The 23,787-nt window shown below is 53.1% G+C and overlaps 1 protein-coding gene and 1 long non-coding RNA gene across 3 annotated transcripts in view; both read right to left on the bottom strand.

The window, feature by feature from the left end:
* LOC142823913 (uncharacterized) overlaps positions 1 to 23,787 on the bottom strand; it is a 402,411-nt gene that overhangs the window by 74,347 nt on the left and 304,277 nt on the right. The window lies entirely within an intron of this gene.
* The window catches only part of LOC149520834 (citron Rho-interacting kinase-like), a 224,885-nt gene that overhangs the window by 7,585 nt on the left and 193,513 nt on the right, over positions 1 to 23,787 (bottom strand). The window contains exons 16-19 of the mRNA XM_089775106.1: positions 18,343 to 18,540; positions 17,465 to 17,658; positions 15,771 to 15,906; positions 14,937 to 15,041 (exon numbers count right to left, since the gene is read on the bottom strand). Of these exons, the coding sequence (XP_089631232.1) occupies positions 14,937 to 15,041; positions 15,771 to 15,906; positions 17,465 to 17,658; positions 18,343 to 18,540 (633 nt within the window). The remainder of the gene's footprint in view (positions 1 to 14,936; positions 15,042 to 15,770; positions 15,907 to 17,464; positions 17,659 to 18,342; positions 18,541 to 23,787) is intronic.

Raw genomic sequence — 23,787 nt, forward strand, 5'->3', positions numbered from 1 at the left:
AGTTAGTTCGAACTAACATCCGTTAGTTCGAACTAACTTTGTAGTGTAGACATACCCTGTTATACCAATTAAATCATATTTCTTGGTCTGGGCCAGGGCTTCCAGTTCTTCCTGTTTGTTGCCCAGGCTTCTCACATTAGTGTACAAACACTTCAGGTAACCAGTTGATCGCCCTATCTTCTCCATTTGAAACAGGGGTCCTCCTTTCTTGCTCCTTCCTCTCTGCATTTCTTCCCAGTATCTGACTTTCCCACTCCCCTCAGGGTTTTGGTCACCGTCCCCCGACGAACCTAGTTTAAAGCCCTCCTCACTAGGTTTGCAAGCCTGCCTGCGAAGATGCTCCTTCCTCTCTTGGTTAGGTGGATCCCATCTCTTCCTAACAATCCTTGTGCCCGGAACAGAGTCCCATGGTTGAAGAAACCAAAGCCCTCTCTGCGACACCACCGCGACACCACCTGCGCAACCACGCATTTACGTTCTCAATTCGACGATCCCTGCTCAGTCCTTTCCCTTCAACAGGGAGGATGGATGAGAACACCACTTGCGCTCCGAATTCTTGGATCCTTCTTCCCAGCGCTACATAATCTGCCGTAACCTGCTCAAGGTCATTCTTGGCCGTATCATTAGTTCCCACATGGAGAAGCAGGAAGGGGTAGCGATCTGAAGGTTTGATCAGTTTGGTAAGCCTCTCAGTCACATCCTGAATTCGAGCTCCCGGTAAGCAGCATACCTCTCGAGATTCCAGGTCCGGACGGCAGAGGGATGGCTCAGTCCCTCTTAGGAGGGAGTCCCCGACCACCACCACCCGTCGTTTTCTTTTGGGGGTGGTGGCCGTGGAACCCCCATCCCTAGGACTACGCATCCCATGCCTTCCAGTAGATGGTGTTCCCTTCTGGTTTCTTCCTTGTGAGGTCCCTTCCAAAGCTTTCAGCACTGCAGAGCCTGTGGAGAGAGCTTGAAAGCGATTACTTACCTCTATAGCATTGGGGGATTCCCGTGTTGGCCTTTTTCCCCTTCTAGAAGTTACATGCTGCCAGTTCTCTTCTTGGTCACGTACTGCCCTCTCTGGCTCCTCCACCTGCCGTGCTTGAAGGATTAAACGCTGCCTTCTATCGAGGAAGTCTTCATCCTCTCTGATCGAGTGTAGGGTTGACACTTGGGTCTCCAGTCCTCTAATTTTTTCTTCCAAAATGTCGACCAGCTTGCACTTCGTGCAGATGAAATCTGTTCTTTCTTCTGGGAGGAAGATAAACATGGCACACGCTGTGCAGGTAACAGCAGCAGACCCATCACCATCCATCGCTGCTGTCCTGGAGAAGGGATTTAAAAAGAAAGGCAAGAGAACCTCGCGCCCTTCCCAACTCCCTCTCTAAACTCCCTGTTAGCACTCACCTGTTCGCAAGCTCCTTGGTCGCTTGCCCACTGCCTTATAAAGCCCCTCCCCCTACCAAGGTTCAGCCAATCAGCAGAGGCTTCTAGAATTCAAACTTTAGTTAGAAGCCAACAGTTTCCACCTGCCAATCACAGCACCTACCAATCATAGCCAATCACAGCACAAACTCCATCAAGGGGAGGGGGAGGGCAAAGGGGAAGTGAAAAAAAAAAAAGCCTCGCTCACAGACACGGGAAAAAAACAAACAAACAAAAACAAACAAAAAAAAAGCACACACACCAACCCTCACTCACAAACACAAGCTCAGCACACAGCAAGAAAGCCCCAAACACAACACACACTTCCCTCAAGAGTCCTGTATCTGCTTCTCCTCTACCTGGAGAACTCCCTCTCTAAAGCCTCACTCAAACAAACAAACAAACAAACCCCACCACCACCACACACCAACAAACACAAGCTCAGCACACAGTAAAAAAGCCCCAATAACCAGCTCTGGGGGTTTGGGAGGTGGGAGGGCATAAGCCACATCTAAAGGACCCGCACCAGCCTACGAGGATGACCTACAGAGCCCTAGACTCCCAACTAATTCTGGGGGGAAAATCAAAGAATAAACAAGGGAGGGTGTGAGGGTCAAAGGGCTAAAACGAGGGAACTGGACAGAGACACTGAGCAGAGAGCCCCTGACCGCACCCACTGTCCCACAAAGGCATCAAGAGAGCCAGCGGATGCCACCCAGTGTAACTCTGCCCAGAAGCATGAGCAGGAGCAGATATAGGCCCCACAGTCGTAGGCCCCTCCCTGAGGAAGGGTGGGAAAGGGGCCACAGCTGCTGGGGATGGAATTCTGGCAGGTGGCGAGTGAGGGGTGGCTTCTACCTGGGCATATGCTCTGGAGGCTGGGACACCATCGCCCCCAGAGCTGGTGGAGGGAAAAAGGGGCAGAAAAAGAGGGAAAGCCGTGGCCGACACCAGGGCCATGGCGGGGGAGAGGCACCACCACATAAGGTTTTGACTTCAGGGTGGGGCTATTGCTCTTCTTGGTCCCCTGGCCCTTCCTGCCCTTCAGGGGTATGTCTACACTACAGCGTTAATTCAAGTTTTCTTAATTCAAAATAGTTCATTTGAATTAAGCTAATTCGAATTAACGCATCTATACACAAAAGGCAATTAGAATTAGCATTTTGTTATTTTGAAATAGCGCGTCCACACTGAGTGGACTCTGAATCGAGGTTAAGGCTGGCCGGGACCAGTTCTGGCAGTGCACCAGGTCAGGACTTAATGGCTACGTCTAGACTACATCCCTTTTTCGTAAAAGGGATGTAAATTAAGACGTATCGCAATTGCTAATGAAGCGGGGATTTAAATCTCCCCCGCTTCATTAGCATAAAAATGGCTGCCGCTTTTTTTCTGCAAGGAGCTTTGCCGGAAAAAAGCGCCAGTCTAGATGCTGATCTTGCGGAAAATAAAGCCTTTTCCAAAAGATCCCTTATCCCTTATTTCATAGTGGGAGCTGCCCCGAGACCGCACCCATGGCCCTGTGCTGTGTATAGTGTGGGTGAGGTGTGGGGAGATGTTAGAGGGGGCTTGTGAAGAGAGGGCATCCTGCTGTGTCTTGCCCCGGGGTCAGGAGCATGTCAGGTCTCTTCACACACGTGTGTGGCTATCAGGCCAAGGCCCCTGTGTAACAGGCAGCTGGAGCCACCTGCCCAGGGGTGGCACGGCACTTGCTCACTCGTGCACAGGTTGCTGCGTGATCTGTGGTAAGCAAGGCCCACGTGCACGGTCCCTGGTCTCCCTCCCTGCCCCCCACCCCCCGCCGGGTAAGGGACAGTGATGGCACTTACATGGTATGGCCTCCCCAGAGGACCCTGCTGACTCTGCAGGTGGGACTGCTCGGGGGTCCTGGCGGTGTGGCGGCTCCTGCTCCGTGCCCTGGTCAGGGCCCTCTGGTCCCGGCTCGCTGCCCCCCGGGGTGGCACGGACCGTCCCGTCCCCCAGGATGCGGTCCAGTGCCTCGAAGTAGGGGCAGATGTCTGCCCCTGCTGAGGAGCTGCCCCGAGTGGCCCTGGCATACCCCTGCCGCAGCTCTTTAATTTTCAGGCGCACCTGCTCCTGGGTTGGCTTGTGGCCTTTCTGGGCCATGGTGGCAGCTATGCGGCCGTAGACGGCTGCATTCCTCTGTCTAGTGTGGAGATCATGGACATTGGGGCCTGCCCCCAAACCTCAATGAGGTCAATGGTCTCCTCACTAGTCCAGGAGGGAGCGCGGCGTCTATGACCCCTGGCTGGCTCCTGGGTGCTGGGGGACTGGGCGGTGGATGGCTGGCTGGCACTGGCTGCCTGGCTCATCCTAGGGCCACTGGGTCAGGGGCAGAGCCTGCTGGCAGGCCTGGATCTGGCATGTGCAGTCTGGCCAGAGTCTACCCCTTTAAGGGCTCCAGGGCTGGGGGAGAGGAGAGGAGTTTTCCTGGTTTGGCCCAGAGTGGCCACCAGGGGAAAGAAGAGGTTACTTACCTCGTAACTGTAGTTCTTCGAGATGTGTTGCTCATGTCCATTCTGATTAGGTGTACGCGCGCTGCGTGCACGGATTCCGGAGCTTTTTTCCCTTAGCAGTATCCATAGGGCCAGCAGGGAGCCCCCTGGAGTTGCACCGGTATACCGGTGCATATATACCCCTGCTGGCCCCTCCACCCCCTCAGTTCCTTCTTGCTGGCTCCTTCCAACACGGGGAGGTGGGTGGGATGCAGAATGGACATGAGCAACACATCTCGAAGAACTACAGTTACGAGGTAAGTAACCTCCTCTTCTTCTTCTTCGAGTGCTTGCTCATGTCCATTCTGATTAGGTGAATCCCTAGCCGTGTCCCCCCTCCGGAGGCGGGGTCGGAAGGTAACTAACTACCCCATTATCCTTCTGCAGATCTCAGAACTGCCCTCCCGACGGCAGCATCCTCCCTGGCCAGTTGCGTAATCGCATAATGCTCCGCAAAAGTGTGCACCGATGACCAGGTCGCCGCCCTGCAGATTTCCAATATCGGCCCATGGGCAAGGAACGCCGCCGACGTTGCCTGGGCTCTTGTGGAATGTGCCGTTATGCGCGGAGGTGACCTACCCGCGCCCTCGTAGCATAGTCGAATGCAGGAAATAATCCACGAGGATATACGCTGCGCCGAGACTGGCAACCCACTCATTCTTTCCGCCACTGAAATAAACAATTGAGTTGACTTGCGGAACCCTCGCGTCCTGTCTATGTAAAAAGCCAACGCCCTCCTAACATCCAGGCAGTGCAAAGCCTGTTCCCTGGGTGACGCGTGTGGCTTGGGGTAAAACACTGGTAGGTAAATATCCTGGGAGAGATGGAAATGCGAAACAACCTTGGGAAGGAACCCCGGGTGTGGACGCAACCTCACCTTGTCTTTAAAGAACACCGTGTAGGGCGGTTCTGAAGTCAGCGCCCTAAGCTCTGACACCCTCCTGGCTGAGGTAATGGCCACTAGGAAAGCTACCTTGTAGGACAAGTGCTTCAAAGAGCATGATGCCAGAGGCTCGAATGGCGGCTTCATAAGGGCAGTCAGGACCAGGTTAAGATCCCAAGTCGGGACCGGCGGTCTCTCATATGGCATCATCCTGTCAATTCCCTTCAGAAACCTTTTAACCATGGGATTAGCAAAGATGGACCTCTGACCCCCCCCCCCCCCCCCGGTGTGAAAAGCCGCTATAGCCGCCAGGTGTACCCTCAGGGAGGCTGTGGCCAGACCCTGTTCCCACAGGTGGAGGAGGTATTCCAGGACAGTCGGGACCGCCCCTTCACCCGGAGCGAGCGTTCTGCCCCCTAGCCATGAGGTAAACCTATTCCATTTAGTCTCGTAAAGGGCCCTAGTGGACGGCTTCCTGCACTCTAACAGGACCTCCTGGACTGCTCTGGAGCAGGCTCGCTCCGTAACCGAGAGCCACTGAGGAGCCACGCCGCTAGGTGCAGAGATGACAGGCTCGGGTGGAGTGCTACTCCGGCCTCGTAGCTCTGTGTGATTAAGTCCGGCACGAGGGGTAGCCTGAGTGGGCCCTCCATGGTCAGATCCAGCAGGGTGGTGAACCAGTGTTGACGAGGCCACACTGGCGCTATCAGGATGGCCTGGACCCTGAACCTCTGCACTCTGATGAGGGGGAACAGGGGGAAGGCATAGAGTAAGCCTCTGGGCCACCTGATGTGCAGCGCATTGCCCCGAGAACCCAGACCGTGCCCCATGTACGAACAGTACTCCCTGCACTTGGCATTGCTCAGTGTCGCAAACAGGTCCAAACAGGGAGACCCCCACCTCTGGAAGACCCTGTGAAGTATGTCCTGCCTTAGCACCCACTCGTGTGCCTGAATCGAATGGCTGAGCCTGTCCGCTAGCCCGTTCCTGGTTCCCGGGAGGTGAGAGGCCTCTAGGCAAATGCCGTGGGCGACACACAGTTCCCACAGATCTAGGGCTTCCTGGCACAGGGGAGAGGAACGCACCCCACCCTGCCTGTTGATATAAAACATGGCCGTAATGGTGTCTGTCAGCACCGCCACCACTCTGTTCTGTAAGTGGGGAAGGAACGCCCTGCAGGCAGCCTGACCACCCGCAGCTCCTTGATATTTATATGGAGGGGAACCTCCTCTGGCGACCACGTACCTTGCGTCCTGAGGCTGCCCAGGTGAGCGCCCCATCCTGCGTCCGAAGCATCCGTGACCAGCTGTGCCGACGGGGATGCTCTGGTGAATCGGACTCCCGCACACACCGTGCCCTCGTCCTTCCACCAGTCTAGCGAGCGAAGAATGTCCTGAGGTATAGTCACTACCGCATCTAACGGCGACCTCAAAGGGTTGTGCACTACTTTGAGCCACCCCTGCAATGGGCACATGCACAGCTTGGCGTGTTGGACCACGTGAGTGCACGCCGCCATGTGGCCTAGGAGCCTCATACAGGTCCTTGCCGTCGTAGTTGGAAACTCCTGCAGCTCCGCTACCAACGAGCGGATAGCCAGGAATCTGTCCCTCGGTAGAGACGCCTTCCCCGAGGGCGAGTCTAGATGGGCCCTCACAAAGTCTATCACTTGCGTGGGGTCTAATGACGATTTGGCATCGTTTATGAGGAGGCCGAGGCTCCCGAACAATGCCCTTGCCCGTGTGACGTGATCTATCACCTGTTCTCGAGACGTGCCCCTTATCAGCCAATCGTCCAGGTATGGAAACACTTGGACCCTGTGCCGCCGCAGAAACGCGGCTACCACCGTCATACATTTGGTAAAAACCCTCGGGGCCGTACACAGCCCAAACGGGAGGACCGTAAACTGGAAATGGTCCTGTCCCACCACGAACCGTAGGAACTTTCTGTGACTCGGAAAAATCGAAATGTGGAAGTACGCATCTTTGAGATCGAGAGCAGCGTACCAGTCCCCCTTTTGGAGCAATGGGATGATGCAAGCCAGCATCACCATCCTGAACTTTGCTTTCCTTATGAAGGTGTTAAGGTTTCGGAGGTCTAATATGCCCCCTTTCGCCTTGGGTACTAGGAAGTAGCGGGAGTAGAAACCCTTTCCCTTCACGTCTGGGGGCACTCTTTCTATAGCCCCTAGCGCCAACAGGTTGGACACCTCCTGCCGAAGGAGTGTCTCATGAGAAGGGTCCCTGAAGAGGGAAGGGGAGGGGGGGTGGGGGGCAGGGTAGGAAAGGAAGGGGATAGCATACCCCTGCTTTACCAGGTCTAGGACCCAGCGGTCCCATGTGATCTTTATCCATTCCTGGTAAAAGAGGGAGAGACGGTCCCCAAAGAGTGGGTAGGTAGGTGCGACTGGTACTCTGCTCTCCGGCGTACCTTCAAAATGAGGGCTTAGTTTGGTGGCCGGGTGACGGCCCTGTGCCTCTCTCGGAGTCCGACCGAGGGCCCCTACACCTGCCTCTAAAGAGGTCAGGGCGGCTATTGTTGCAGCCCCTATCGGTGTTTTGCCCTCGTCTGGGATAGGATCTAGCCTGGAGGGAACGCCTCTGGGGGGCCGGGGTGTGTATCCCTAGCGACTTCAACGTCGCTCGAGTCCTTCAAGCTATGAAGCTTGGAATCAGTCTGCTCTGAAAACAGGCCCGACCCTTCGAAAGGTAGGTCCTGAATAGTGGTCTGCACCTCGGGCAGGATGCCAGACACTTGCAGCCACACACTACGCCTCATGACCACCCCCGTAGCCATAGTGCGGGCAGCCGAATCAGCCACTGCCTTTCCCTCCTCCGTCATAGCCCTGAACTCCTGGCGGGATTCAGGGGGAAGCTGGCTGCCAAATTTTTGCATTGATGCCCACGTGTTAAAGGCATAACACCCCAGCATTAGTTGCTGGTTAGCTATACGTAGCTGGAGGCCCCCCGTGGCGTAGGCAATCCGGCCAAGCAGGTCCAATTTCTTGGGCTCTTTCGCCTTTGCGGTAGGACCTGGGGGCCCTTGACGCTCTTTCTGCCCCGCGGCCTGCACTACTATCGATCCCAGCACCGGGTGGTTGAAAAGATGCTCGTGCCCTGCTTGGGGTATGTAGTACCGCCTCTCGACCCCCTTTTGGGTCGGCGCAATGGAGGCCGACGTCTGCCACAGGGTTTGACAGTTTGTCCACCGTTTTATTCAGTGGAAGCGCCACTCGACCAAGTCCCGCTGCCGCCAGAATATCCACCATAGGATCTTGGTCCTCGTGGACCTCCTCATGCTGGACTGCTAGGTTGACCGCCAACCTTCGGAGCAGCTCCTGGTGCGCCCTTGCGTCCATTGAAGGGGGCTGAGGTGCGGAGTCCGCCAGGGCCTCGTCCGGTGATGACAACGAGAACTCTCTTGGGGGGACTACCTCCTCCTCACCGAGCTGCACCTCGGGTTCCCCTTCAGCCGAAATGTCCATATAGGCTGAGCCCGGCTGGGTCATAGCCTCCTGCCCTCGACCAACTACCTGAGGTCTCGGCATCGTCGCCATGGACGAGCTGTCTCCAGGCGGAGGGGCTCTTAATGGGGTGGCTGATGGGGTGCTACTCCTTCAGGACGACCCAGCCACCGACACCGTAGGAGGAGGCCCCTGGGCTTGGTGGTAAGCCCAGGGCATCCAGAATGGCCACTGGGGTTGTCCCTGCCACTGCTGCTGGTCTACTGATTCCCGGTGAGTTGATCTAACCGATGAGCGAGACCTATGGCGGGATCGGGACCTGTACGATGACCGGGCTGATGTCACTGATTCAGCCTCGGACTCCGACGAATAGTCCGATGCCGACCGGGGGGGGGGGGGGGGGGGGCAATGACACTTGCACCCTTCGCTGCGCCGCCATGGCCGATGGCTTGCCCCTGTGTTCCACACGCGGTGCCGGCGGCATAAGTGGAGGCCCTTGCTGCGGCAGTACCGTGCCCAGCTGCATCTGGTAGGCCGGTAAGTATCCAACCGGTGCCGCCATGTGCTGCGGCACCGCAGTCTGCTGCTGAGTTGGCGCTCCCAGGGCGTGAGCTGGGATCGGTGCCAGGAGAGGCAGCAGCGCCGGTGCCGTGCAGGGCACCGGCTGTGGTGCCGTAGTCGGCACATAATACGGTGCGGGGCCCTGCACTGCCCACAGGCCCGTCTGTGGTGCTGGCCCCTGCACCGGTGCCAGAAGGGCCGTCGGGTGCCCAGGTACCGGGGCCGTCAGTGCCGCAAGCGCACTCGCTCCCGGTGCCGCTGCCGGTGCTGCTAGGTAGGGGCCCGGGGTCGAGGCCGGTGTTCGTCCCAGCTCCGGTGCCGGTGCTCTTTCCGGCACCGGGAAATGCTGTTGATGCTGGCCCGAGACCTGCACTTCGCCCAGAGAGTCCCACAGCCCGGCTGCCATAGCCTGCTGGGGGGCGCTTGAGCCTGATGCCGGCGCGGTCTGCTCCTGCGGCACTGGGCCCTCTCCTTCCTCTGCGGCCATCTCAATGAGGTCCCGGGCCGCTTCGAAAGTTTCTGGGGTGGAGGGACGACGGACCTCCCCTATCCCTGCGGGCTGCCCCGGGCTCTTGCCCTTGTCTGGGCTGCGCCTCTTCTTCGAGGCCTTAGAAGACAGGAGCCCCTCCTTAGGGCGCACCTTCTGGGCACTCCTCTCTGCAGAGCGTCCCCTCGAGCCCTTGGAGCCCCTCGGCACCGGGGACTGCGATCTGTGCCTTGGTGCCTTGTCGGCCTCAGACCGGTGCTTGGCCGATACGGGTGCCACCGACGGTGCGCTGCAGACAGAGTGAGGGTGCTCCTTGCCCTGGGGCTGCAGTGCCGACTCCATTAACAGGAGTTTCAGCGGAGAGTCCCTCTCCTTCTTGGTCCGGGGCTTAAAGCTCTTACAGATAGTGCAGTTTTCGGCTCGATGGCCCTCTCCCAGACACTTCAGAAAGTCGGAGTGGGGATCTCCACAGGGCATAGGTTTAGAGCAGGAAGCACAGGGTTTATGGGGAGAGTCCCGCTGTGCTCCCCTATCTAACTAATTACACTATTTACAGTACTTAACAACTACTTAACTAGATAAAACTTCAAATAGAACTATAATACAACAGATAAAGGAAATACAACTGCTAAGAGATAGGCTAACAGCCTGAAAGCATGCTTCAACTACCGTCACGGGCAGTAGCGGTAAGAAGGAACTGAGGGGGTGGAGGGCCAGCAGGGGTATATATGCACCGGTATACTGGCGCCACTCCAGGGGGCTCCCTGCTGGCCCTATGGATACTGCTAAGGGAAAAAAGCTCCGGAATCCATGCACGCGGCGCGCGTACACCTAATCAGAATGGACATGAGCAAGCACTCGAAGAAGAACTGGGAAGGGCTGGAGGCCAGCTAATTCAAAATAAGCGCCTACACAGTGCTTATTTTGAATTAGCTATTTCGAATTTGGCGTTACTCCTCGTAGAATGAGGTTTACCAAATTCGAATTAAGCGCCCTGCTATTTCAATTTTATTTCGAAATAGCGGTTTGCCTGTGTAGATGCTATTAAAGTTAATTCGAAATAACTGCTGTTATTTCGAATTAACTTTGCAGTGTAGACATACCCCAGGGGAACTTTCTTAATGGTGATTGTGGCAGAATGCTCTGCAGTAGGAACAGCAGGGGTCCCGGAGGTCCCACCTGTGCTCCCTGCCACAGCTGGTCTGGCAAGCAACCCAGCAGCTTCAGAGTGGCTAGCATTTGCAGGAGTGGACAGCAGGACAGGAGGGAAAGGGGCGTCACAAAACAGCCCCTCCATTGAGAGTGTTGTCATGGGTGGGAGGGAAGGACAGGAATAACAATTGGGAGAGGACAATAGTGAGGGGAGGGAGCGAAGGGAGGAAAGAAGGGGCGGGGGGAAATATTCACCACTCCCCGCCTCCCATTAGGCTCGAAGCGGGGTGGGAGGGCAGAAATAAAGAAAGGAGGAAGAGCTACAACTCTCAGCACAGGATGGTAAGACTATAAAGGAACAAGAGCTACAACTCTCAGCACAGGATGGTAAGACTGGCTCCTCCAGCTACACTGGGGAGATGAGGGGGTAGATTATATTAACATGGAGGGAGTGAAAAAGCGAGGGAGATAACTAAGAAAGAAGGGGGCTCAGACACCAAACAAAAGGAAAAAGGGCGGCATGGGCACACAGCAAAGGGGGGAAAGGCAGCAAGGAGGGAGGACAGGCAGTGAGAAGCGTCTGCTGAAGAAAAGTAGGGTGGGGGTAGCTAGACACTTCTGGGAGGGGGAAGGAGGAGAGATGTGCCCATGGGCACTTGAGTGGCAGACTTGCAACACCTGCTGCAGGGCCCAGCAGAGCAAAAGGAGTCAGGGGAGCAAGCAGTGGGGCCAAGAATGGAAAAAGGCCCCTGCAGCAACTGAGGCTGGGGAGGGAGCAGCAGAAATGCAGGGGAAGGCAAACCTCACCCCACCCTCAGCACTCCACAAAAACTGCACCAGCCACCACCCCAGGGACCCAGATGTAGAGACGCCCCCCGCAACCACACAGCAAGCTGTGCGGAGGAAAGAAAAACCCCAGGAGCTGCCCTTGTGGAACGAGGTGTACCGGTAGTTCGGAATAGGAAGCCTAGTCCGAACTACCTAGTTTGAGCCCCGTGTAGCCGCGCTGCACGGGGTTCGAACCAGCGGGGTTTTAAAAATGGCGGCTCCCCGCTTATGCAAATGAAGCCCGGGAAATTCAAATCCCGGGCTTCATTTGCAAGTGCGGTATGCCTACATTACCCCGCTAGTTCGAACTAGCGGGTTAGTGTAGACATACCCAGACAGAGGGCGGGTATGCTGGGGCTTCAGTGAACAGCTCTCTCATCCCTGAGTAAACAGGGAGGAGCCTAGTGCAGCATAATCAGGCAGGCACCTGGAGCCAATTAAGAGCTTGCCAGAAGCAGCAGGCTAATCAGAGCACCATTAAGGCCTGCTGAGGCTTGTTTATAAGGTCTCCCTGCAAGCAGGGCAGAATCCCAGAAGAAGTGTACTGGGTGAGAGCTGAGGATGCAAGCAACACAGAGTACTGTGGAGGAGCAGGACAGACTTGCTCAGGTACCAGAGGAAAGGTACTGGGAGCAATCATTTAGGGAAGTGGCCCAGGGAAGTAGCTGCCAGACTGGGAGTAGAATAAGCCGTGTCTGTTGCTGCTGCCTTATGGTCCCTGGGCTGGAACCTGGAGTAGTGGGTGGCCCTGGGTTCCTCTGAACTGTCCCCATGCCACTACAGAGTGTCCCCTGAGAGGGGAGGAACTATTTAGAAAAGCTAAACGTATACAAATCCATGGGACTTAATGCATCCGAGGGTACTGAGGGAGTTGGCAAATGTCATTGAGGAGCCTTTGGCCATTATCTTTGAGAAGTCATGGAGATCGGGAGAGATCCTGGATGATTGGAAAAAGGCAAATGTAGTGCCCATCTTCGAAAAAGGGAAGGAGGACGATAAAGGGAACTATAGGCCGGTCAGTCTTACCTCAGTTCCTGGAAAAATCATGGAAGGGATCCTTAAGGAATCCATTTTGAGGCACTTGGAAGAGAGGAAAGTGATTAGGAATAGTCAGCATGGATTCACAAAGGGCAAGTCGTGCCTGCCCAATCTGATTAGCTTCTATGATGAGGTAACTGGCTCGGTGGACATGGGTAAGTCAGTGGATGTGATATACCTTGACTTTAGCAAGGCTTTTGATACGGTCTCCCACAATATTCTTGCCAGCAAGTTAAGGGAATGTGGATTGGATAAATGGACGGTAAGATGGATAGAAAGCTGGCTAGAAGGCCAGGCCCAGCGGGTAGTGATCAATGGCTCGATGTCAGGATGGCGGTCGGTTTCTAGTGGAGTGCCCCAAGGTTCGGTTCTAGGACCGGTTTTGTTCAATATCTTTATTAATGACCTGGACGAGGGGATGGATTGCACCCTCAGCAAGTTTGCGGATGACACTAAGCTAGGGGGAGAGGTAGATACGCTTAAGGGCAGAGATAGGGTCCAGAGTGACTTAGACAAATTGGAGGATTGGGCCACAAGAAATCTGATGAGGTTCAACAAGGACAAGTGCAGAGTCCTGCACTTGGGACGGAAGAATCCCAAGCATAGTTACACACTGAGGACCAACCAGTTAAGTAGTAGTTCTGCAGAAAAGGCCCTGGGGGTTACAGTGGATGAGAAGCTGGATATGAGTCAACAGTGTGCCCTTGTAGCCAAGAAGGCTAATGGCATATTAGGTTGCATTAGGAGGAGCATTGCCAGCAGATCCAGAGAAGTGATTATTCCCCTTTATTTGGCTCTGGTGAGGCCACATCTGGAGTATTGTGTCCAGTTCTGGGCCCCCAAGATAGAAAGGATGTGAACACATTGGAGAGGGTCCAGCGGAGGGACACCAAAATGATTAGGGGGCTGGAGCACATGACCTATGAGGAGAAGCTGAGGGAGTTGGGTCTGTTCAGTCTGCAGAAGCGAAGAGTGAGGGGGGATTTGATAGCAGCCTTCAACTTCCTGAAGGGAGGTTCCAAAGAGGATGGAGAGAGGCTGTTCTCAGTAGTGACAGATGGCAGAACAAGGAGCAATGGTCTCAAGTTGTGGTGGGAGAGGTCCAGGTCGGATATTAGGAAAAACTATTTCACTAGGAGGGTGGTGAAGCACTGGAATGGGTTACCTAGGGAAGTAGTGGAGTCTCCATCCCTAGAGGTGTTTAAGTCTCGGCTTGACAAAGCCCTGGCCGGGTTGATTTAGTTGGGATTGGTCCTGCCTAGAGCAGGGGGCTGGACTTGATGACCTTCTGAGGTCTCTTCCAGCTCTATGGTTCTATGATTCTATGATTCTATGGGAGACCAGGACTACAGAGGGGTTTTCACCCCAACTGTGGAATAGCCTATGATGTGTATGGCTCAGTAGATTGTGACCCCCTGCCTCTAGAAAAGAAGAGGCTATGTGGAGGGTCACAGCAAACCTCTGAGGCAAACAGTCAGAAGCACAGGACCCTCAGGGCATGGCCAGAGCTTTGACACAACATTTAGACACACACAGTGGACAGTTGTTTTATTTAGTTTTTGGAAAGCCTATACCTGCTAGCTTGTGAGGAAGACAGCAACATCAAGAATTTCTGGATGTCAGTTTTCACACTGACACCAAAAGCTACCTCATAAACATTTCCCTGTAAGAAAAACCTCTCTTAGAAACAAGGGCAAGCATCTGCATCTTTGGTTGATCTGTGAATTTAAATGTATTTTAAAGTGCTCAGGTCTCTGTCTCTGGCAAAGCCTCAGAAGCATGGGAACCCGCCGCTGCTGCGGCTTCAGTCCCGGTGCCTGTGGTCTGCTGGGGACCGTCCCCAGCAGACCACAGGCACCGGGACTGAAGCCGCAGCCGCGGCGGGGTCCCTCGCCTCTGAGACTTTGCCAGAGCAAAGCCTCAGAGGCGCGGCACCCCGCTGCCGCTGCGGCTCTGCTCCCTGTGTCCCTGGTCTGCTGGGGGGGGGGCGCAGCTAGTGTGCCCCCCCCAGCAGACCAGGCTTTTGTTGTGGACCCTGGGGCAGAGCAGCTGGGGCGCTGCCGATTGGTCCTGCAGCGCCGCTCTGGGCACTACTGGACCAACCCGGCAGCACCCCAGCTGCTCTGCCCTAGGTCCTGATTCAGCCGCTGCTGGTCAGTTTCAGCAGTGGCTGAATCAGGACGCCTGGGGCAGAGCAGCTGGGGTGCTGCTGGGTTGGTCCAGTAGCGCCAAGGAGCGAGGAGCGGTGCTACTGGAGCAACCCAGCAGCACCCCAGCTGCTCTGCCCCAGGCGTCCCCAAGTCAGCCGCTGCTGAAACTGACCAGCGCTGACTACAGGAAGCCCGAGGCAGAGTTGCTCTGCCCCAGGCTTCCTGGAATCAGCTGCTGATCAGTTTCAGCAGCAGCTGACTTGGGGACGCTTGGGGTTCTTAAGTTGAATCTGTATGTAAGTCAGAACTGGCGGTCAGTTTCAGCAGTGGCTGAATCTGGACGCCAGTTCCGACTTACATACAGATTCAACTTAAGAACAAACCTACTGTCCCTATCTTGTACGTAACCCGGGGACTGCCTGTATATGAAATCCCCTCACCGGGCAGTCCTTACCTCTTCCAGAAGCCTCTGTTTGAGCTCACGTTCTGTCTCAAGCTTCTGTTGTAAACTGCGTGCATTCATCTCCAGCATTGCATGCTTCTTCTCCAAGTCATTGAGCTAGTTGGGTCACACAGACATGGTCAGACACACCAACAAGTAGAATAAGATTTAAAATCCAAATTCACCAAACATAAAAGGCTGGAATGAAAAATATTATTTACTGCTTTTTTAAAAATCCAGACCACTGGGTTTTGGTTGATACTGCTCAAATATGAATGTCACGTCAGTTAAGGTATGTCTACACAGCAGCGTTACTTTGGAATAACTAATGTTATTCTGAAATAACAAAGAGCATGTCTACAATACAAGCCTTTATTTCGAAATAATGTCGAACTGGAGGACTTCTTACTCCTACTCCTGTAACCCTCATTGTACAAGGAGTAAGGGAAGTCAGAGGAAGAGAGCTCTTCCTTCAACTTCCTGCTGTGTAGACAGCGCCAAAAGCCGAATTAAGCTATTTCAACTTCAGCTATGCAACTGACGTAGTTCAAGTTGCGTAGCTTAATTCAACTTTAGTCTTGCTGTGTAGACGTACCCTTAGAGATGTCATTAACACGCATGATGTCAGCATCTGCCCTTTGTGTTAGATTTAACGGATGGAAAAACAAGGCTCTAGGCCTGCAGGACTGCATGTTCAAGAAGAGAGGCCTCCATCTTTTTGTAAAATTTACCCCCAACAACTGAAAGAGACTGTTTAGCTCAAAACCACATTTCTATCACGAACATCTGAATTGACACATTTTTATTTGGTGAATGTATAGAAGATTAAGGTGAAAAGATTCTGACCTTGTCAGAAAGACTCTCAGCTTTGAGTTTTTGCTCCTTCAGTGCTTGCTGGAGAACAAGAATCTCTGCCTTGTGTTCTTTAACAGCTAGTTCTACCACCTGGCGGGATTCAGTAATACACTGGTCTGCTCGCACTCTGTATTGAAAATGGAAAAAAAATTTACCTATGATTTCCTCTCTGGGATTGACCACTTCCTAGGATGCCAGGACATCAATCGACGCTTTCAGAGGCTTGCCTCAAACTCAAAATGTTGGTTTATATAGCTCGTTGGCTTACTGTGATGCTTCCACATTATACAACTCTGTTCTCAGCCCCTGCTGGAGCTACTGCTTGGGAATTCAAAGTCACCAGAACAAGGAATTAGAATCAAAGATGATTTTACCATATCATGGTACAGTCCAGGTTTAGTTTGAAAGTTTGCAAGTTACAGTCAGAAATACGATTTTCTATATTCAGTGCCCTTGCACGGGAATGAAAGGGAATAGGTATCACCAGAGTGTCACATGTATCGGTTTAAATATCCAGCTTCTAGATTTACCTCTGTCACGTTACTGGATTTTGAGGGGAGCAGCCAGATCACTGATGCACCCATGGGGGGGTGTTGGCCCCAAAAATGGTATAAAAGGGAGCCATGTAGGGTGTTGAATAGAAGCTTACTGTCTGCTAATCCTATGTACGCTAGTCATGTGTTTGTATAATGTCTGTGTGTATAGTTAGGAATCTGTAATCTGTGTAGATACTGAATATTTCTCTGCATGTGATTGAGCAGTGGGCAGAGCCCAGCCTATGGACATGCTAATCAGCGAGGCCCTGTGGGACAATGGCACTCAATGGGCCAAGGACACACCTAAAGAATGAGTGGTGACTCATACCTAAGGGCTACCAGCAGTGAACACAGGAAGTAGCCGTGGGCCAGGTGACCTGCTGTAGCCAAGAAGAGACCAGGAAGGAGGGATAAATAGGCCATGTGGTGGACTCCATCTTGGTCTTCAGCTCAGCACTTCATCCCAGAGGGAGCATTGCAGGGATCGAAGAGCCAGAAAGAACTGTGGACCCATCCTGATCCTAGGATGCGCAACAAGGACTTTTAAACCAGCAGCTGTAACATCTCTGCTAGAGCCTGCATCGAGAACTGGGAGATTTGATGCATGTAATGTACTATCCTTTAACAACCTTACTCTCATGCTTTTCTTTATTGTAATAATAAACCTTTAGATGTTAGATGCTAAAGGATTGGCCCAGCGTGATTTCTGGGTAAGGTCCAGAGGGTAAATTGACCAGGGATCTGTGGCTGGTTTCTTGGAACCGGACAGAACTTGTTCGGGGTAGGTGGGATTGGGTGCTAGGACCCCCCACCTGTGTATAGGCCCGGGGCCATCTGGGGCACGGATATTGCTGGGGTGTCGGAGGGGTTTTGCTCGTGAGGCTTCAGGCAGGCAGCTGAAGCGCTCTGTGGGACTGGTTTGTGGCCTGGTTGGAGAGGTCACCAGTCTGGGGGCTGTAAGGAGCCCCGAGGTTGAGCAATTTGCCCTGAGCGGACACCCTCAGCTGTGCCCAGACACGGCCCGGTCTGTCACAACCTCATATTAACGTATATTGAGTGCAGATTCAGGTCTCACATTCTATATGTACATATTGACCTATATTCCAAAGAGCACTTTTACACAAAGATTAATGAAGAGAAAAGCCATACCGGCTCTGTTTCTCTGTATCCAACAGTCTTTGTAACTCTTGCACCCGACATTCAAACTGGGACTTTTCATCCCCTAGAACGCTTCTCCATGCTTCCCACTGACGTTCCTTCTCTAGCAGTTCATCATTCAGGGCCTCCAAGTCCATCACCTGCTCTTCTAGCATAGTGCATGTTGTCTTCAAGGCCTCCATTGTCTAAAATGAAATCCTCCCATTAATTCTCACTTCCTACATCAAACATGTACTTTTTAAGATACTATAATTGAAATGGTGAAGTTGTATGTGCAAATCCACATCATCAACTGGTAAGTCACATCTCATTTATTTCAAGGCCTGTATCTTTATGCATTTAATCGTGGTTGCCTTTAATGTCAGTGAAACCTCATGATGGTTTTAACCACAAGCAGAGATGAACAGCTAGGAAACACCATTCTTTGCCAGTGCTGCCATGAGTCACAAAAGAACATACCAAAAATCTCAATGCATTCTTACACTACCTCCCAGAACTGCCATTGTAGGGTCAAATTGCTATAAAAGTTATGCCATTGTTTTTCCAAATTAGAAAGAATTTCAGGCTAGTCAGAGCAGTGGCATAGCCAGAAGGGCCCAGTTGGGTGGGCCCCAACTTCGGGTAGATGGTCAAGAATGGAGGAGGGGAGAAGAGGAGGGATGGAGGGCCTTAAGTCCCAACCCTGCTCCCGTCCAGAGCACTGGGGCAGAGTAGGGTAAGCCCCAGCCCTGCTCCTTGGTTGGAGCACCCGGGGGGGGGGGGGGTGGCTTGATAGAATGTGGGTGGGCAACAGCCCCACTCAAGCCCACCCATTGTTACGCCCCTGAGCATCCTGAAGAAATTTTTAAACAGAATTTCTAAACTCTCACTTGTTTCTGACTGGTGAGCTGCATCTCTCTCTCAGTGATCTCCCGACGGAGGTGGTCAACTTCACTTCGCAGCTGTATTATCTCATCATTGGCCCCAGAGGCCTCATCAAGCTGCTTTGACAAGAAGAAATTCTGATTATTCAATTCTGCGTTGTCCTCACTCAGCTGGTTCAGCTGTTCTTCCAAGTCTGTAATCACCTAAAACGAGCAAAAGAAGTTGGGTTACATGTCAGTGAGTAAAATTCGGTGAAAGGATATTCTCGCTTCTACAGCCACACCTTGCCGAGCAAATAGACAGATCATAGCATTTTTGTCCAATTCAAACATGAGCTCAATTGTAACTGCAGATCTTATGAATGGGCATGAGCTTAGCATGGGCAGACTCCCTCGCTGCTTCCAGAAAGCAGCTTGAGATACATTAATTCTGATTTAGCCTAAAAAAGATACAAATGTAGCAGGACAACTTATGATTAATTTGTTGGCCCACCCTAGAGGTTAGAACGTTTGTTTGTGAGCCAGGAGTTCTAGTTTTATTCCCAGATCTTCCACTGACTTGCTGTATGCCTTATGCAAGGCACTTTACCTGGATAACTCAGTTTTCCCTTCTCTAAAATGAAGATAATACAGAGGTTTTGTAAAATATAACCTTTAAGATCACTAGATGAGAGGTACTATAGGTGATACTATTTGGAAACTGCTTAATTTACTGTAACTAAAATCAGAAGTAGCCATCAAAAGTTATAACTTAGGAAGGAACAGATAGTATCAAGACAACAAAATTCTGGATGGCAGCATGACAACAGAAAAAGGTTGGCAGCACCATCAATTATAGTGGAAAATGCAATACTACCATCAAAAAAAAGCAAGGACTGCCCATTTATTAAACTAAATTGACATCCCGCTATGCAAACTTTGGCTTTTAAAGCTAACCCAAAGTTTTTAAAAAATAATAAAAATGGGGTATTTTCATACAACCCTCCAGTTTCTGTGAGGGGAACCCCCGTGAAAAACTCAAGGGGAGATCAGTAGAAAAAACTTCAGCAACTGCCTGTACTACAAGACCAATGCAATGGGGGGAGGGGGCAGTACCTCATACATCTAATCTGAAAACAGCTTAACAAACAGAACCACAGAACATCATTTAGCACAATTTGTGTTTAGACTGTTCTGGTTTAAATGTTCTGGTTTCCCACCCAACAGTTTCAATACCTCAATATCTGTGGTAGAATATACAACTCCTTTCAGCTTTTCTGAGGGGAATGCAACCATTTCTTTTTGGCTACAGGCTCTAAAGCATACCCATGGCAACCTTCCACTATGCTTCTCCTAGATCTAAACCAACAGTACTTGCCTTTTAAACTGTTGGCACAAAAGATGGACTTAAACTATTTCCTACAACATGAAGGGGGGGTTCTGTCCACCAATTGTTTTGGGCCCACTCATAAGGTGAGTCATACATTCAACATCACCAACTTACATTTTCAATACTGTGGATGTTACTAGAACACTCCTACTGCTCTACTGAATGTAAACATTTTTTCCTGGTATCACTTATACATCATATAAGTTATTTAGGTACCATGATTGCACCATGAGGATGCCAGGCTCTATATTGTTAAAAGCAACATCAACTTAGAAATAAAAAACAGAAACAATACTTCTCTCTGCAAATGTGACAATGGAGATTTCTGTTACACGTCAGACCAGAGAAACGTTTCATCACCTCCCTTATACAATCAATTTCACTTACAGTTTTTAAAATATAAGAGTGAGTGTAAGACTGCAAAAGTTGGCAGGATGACTCAGTGGTTGGAGTATCACTTGAAACAACTGAATTCATTTTTGTTCAAACTGACTAAATTTCAAGATGACAGCATCATCCCTTTAGGGTGAAAGCTAACCTTCCATTATAAACCTGATTTTGACTCACTTCCCTCAACCTCGCCAAAACTAAACCAATCTGCCTGAAGTTGTTGATCTTATTCCAGAATAGAACATTTCTAGAAAGTATGAGACAAATCATACAAAGTACTTGAGAGATGAAGGGTTCAAAAATGGAAGAAATAATGTGATCTCACTTCTTGATCATCATTTTGGCTCAACTTAACTCCAAAATGGCTTCACCTACAAATTACAAATGTATTTTGATCTAATGGTTTTGGTAAGGAATGCTCTTTCTGACTAGGGTTTTTCTTTCCACAGACTGTACGAAGGAAGGGGAGATTTGCTGACAGATTTAATTATAAAAAAAATCAACTTCCACATACATTATGGTCCCAATATGGAGTTTATAAATTCTACATAGCCTAGACAGTCACAACAGGAGCAGCAGCATGAGGGCAACCACATGGGAAACAGGCCAGATTTGGAGTAGTAGATGAGAGACAGCGACACAGGAAGGTGGAAACCAGTTGTACAGGAGGGCTACGTCTAGACTGGCATGATTTTGCGGAAATACTTTTAACAGAAAAATTTTTCCGTTAAAAGTATTTCCGCAAAAGCGCGTCTAGATTGGTCCCGGAGTTATCGTTATAATGATGCGCTTTTGCGCAAAAGTGCGTCTACATTGGCGGGACGCTTTTGCGCAAAAGCAGAAGCCCGGAACCATTTTGAAGAGGGCAAAAGTGCACCAGCCCTTTCTGGGGACGGGGGCTGGAGCTCCGTTCAGACACGTGCTTAAAGGGATCTCCCTGCACAGCCGTTTCTCTCCTGCTGCGTGTGCTAGGACCTCTTGCAGGGACTGACAGCCGTAGCAGTTTTGGTGGTTGCCCTCTGCCTTTTGGTCACCACTGCCTTTTACCACTTAGTGCCTTTGCTTGGTTTTTTTTCATCTCCCTTGTTTTTTCTGCCATGGAGCCACGGGTGGCCATGTGCCTGCTCTGGCCCCTGCCGGCCATTTTGGAGTGCCTGCCGCTGGTGCTCCAGGCTGCTGCCCTCCTGTTCCAGGACCTGGAGGCGCAGGTCACTTTGGACTCCCTCACCAGGGAGGTGGTGGCGTCCCTGTGGCATCCCCACTCCAGCGTGGAGAGGCCACTGTGGAGACTGGACACCAGTACGGACTGGTGGGACCGGCTGGTCCTGGGGCAATGGGACGACCAGCAATGGCTCCGGAACTTTCGAATGCGAAAGCGGATGTTCCTGGAGCTGTGCGCCTGGCTCACCCCTGCGCTCCAGAGAGCCACCACCCGGCTGCGGGCGCCCATCCCCGTGGACAAGAGGGTCGCCACCGCGCTGTGGAAGCTGGCCACCCCGGATAGCTACCGATCAGCGGCACAGCAGTTCGGGGTGGGCAGATCCACCGTCAGTGTCGTCATGATGGAGGTAAGTCCCAGGGGGAGTGGGGTGGGGGGAGGGTGCTGCACTCCATGCCCAGGGGCAGCCAAGACTCCAGGCTGGGTCACCCAGGGGTTTGGGCCGTCCCTCCCTTGCACAGGCCTGCTGGTGGGGGAGGGGCTGTGGGACGAGGGGGCCCTGGTGTGTGTGTGTGTGTGTGTGTGTGTGTGTGTGTGTGTGTGCACAGAGGGCATCACGGGGGGGCGCAAGGGAGCGCACACTCACCCTGCCTTATGTGATGCGTTCCCTTGTGTTTCTCTGCACCCTTCTGCGGGTCGTCCACGCCATCAACGACGTCCTGCTCCCAAGAGTCATCCACCTGCGTGATGTGGATGCTACGCTGGCCGGCTTTGCTGCCCTCGGGTTCCCCAACTGTGGGGGAGCCCTGGATGCAACCCACATCCCCGTCCGGTCCCCGGAGCATCGAGCGGCTCATTTCATGAACAGGAAGGGGTACTGCTCCATTGTCCTCCAGGCCCTCGTGGACCACCGGGGCCGCTTCCTAGACGTTTATGCGGGCTGGTCCGGCAGGGCACATGACTCCTGCATACTACGCAACTCTGGACTGTTTTGCAGGCTGGAGGTGGGCACCTACTTCCCCCGGAGGGAGTTTACTGTCGGGGATGTGCCTATGCCCATATGTGTTGTCGGGGACGTGGCCTACCCCCTGCTGCCCTGGCTAATGTGGCCCTACATGGGGCGGCAGGACCAGAACCGGGCTCGGTTCAACAACCACCTCAACCGGGCCCGCAATCATGTGGAGTGCGCCTTTGGCCACTTGAAAGCCCGCTTCCGGTGTTTGCTCACCTGTCTCGAGATGGGTGAGCGGAATGCCACGGAGGTACTGGCTGTGTGCTGCGTGCTCCACAACATCGTGGAGCGGAGGGGGGAGGCCTTCCTCCCCGCATGGATGGCAGCTGAGGGCCAGGCCTATGAACAGCCCCACACAGCTGCCATCTGCCAGGCGCACCAGGATGTGGTGTGCATCTGGGAGGCCCTGATGGACATGTTCTCCCAGGTCCCATAGTAGGGTCACCTCACTCTCCATTTACAACTCCCATCCCCTACCCTTCCCCCTCCCCTCCCAATAAACACCCAACACAGTTTTGTTTTAAACAGAAAAAACTTGTATTTTTTTATTTACAAGGGGGAGAGGGGGAGGAGCCCTTGAACTGGGAGGGGGAGGAGCTACTCCTGGGAGGGGTGGCCCCTGTGACCGCTCCTGCGGGGGCGGACCTGCACATGGGGGGCAGGCCGCATTGGGGCAGGCTGCACGGGGAGGTGGGCAGGAGAAGCAGGAGCAGGAGCAGGAGCAGGAGCAGGAGCAGGAGGGGCCATTGCAGGAGCAGGAGGGGCAGGGACAGGAGCAGGAGGGGCCATTGCAGGAGGGGGCAGGGGCAGTGCTAGGGGAGGGATGGCAGGGGCGTGGGGCAAGGCCATGCCATAATGTATGGCATGGCCAATGTGGGCGGTGAGGGTTGCGATGGAATCCACCATGCGGACGCACTGAGCCTGGAAGCTGCCCCAGGCCTCCTGGCGCCACTGCAGGTCCGCCTCCACGTGCCGAGTGCTGGCTGCCTTGACGTGCTCAACGGCCTGCATGTGGCACCGAAGGAGCTGGTCCCGGTGGTGGAGCCGCTGCCTCGGTGGTTGGGCAGCTGGGGGTGCTGCTGCTGCTGCTGCAGGACTAGAGGGTCCCCAGCTTGTGCTCGGTCCCGCTGCAGGGAACAGAAGAAGGGATGGGTCAGGCAGGCAGCCCGGCCACTGTCCCCACACCTCATGCCCTCCACCCCTGAGCCCAGGTGATACCACAGTAGTGTGGCTTGGGCCCACTCGGTTATCCCCCTGCCCCCCGTGTTGTATGTTTGCATACAGGACCGCCCCTGGAGTAGGGTCCTCCTCCATGTATTGTAACCCCTGGTCTGTGTCCTGGCCCCGTGGAGGGCGGGATGGCGCTTGTGTTGTGTTCACCTGTGGAACTCCCTGCCGGTGGAGGCTGTGAGGCTTTGGGCTAATCAATGGTGTTTGACAGGGAGCGAGATGAATCCCCACACAGTGCCTGGGAGCACATCTGGCAGAGGTGGTCTGGGCTCTCAGATCCCCATCGCGTGG

The sequence above is a fragment of the Pelodiscus sinensis genome, chromosome W (genome assembly GCF_052426305.1).
Source record: "Pelodiscus sinensis isolate ZL-2025 chromosome W, ASM5242630v1, whole genome shotgun sequence".
In the NCBI taxonomy this organism is placed as follows: Eukaryota; Metazoa; Chordata; order Testudines; family Trionychidae; genus Pelodiscus; species Pelodiscus sinensis.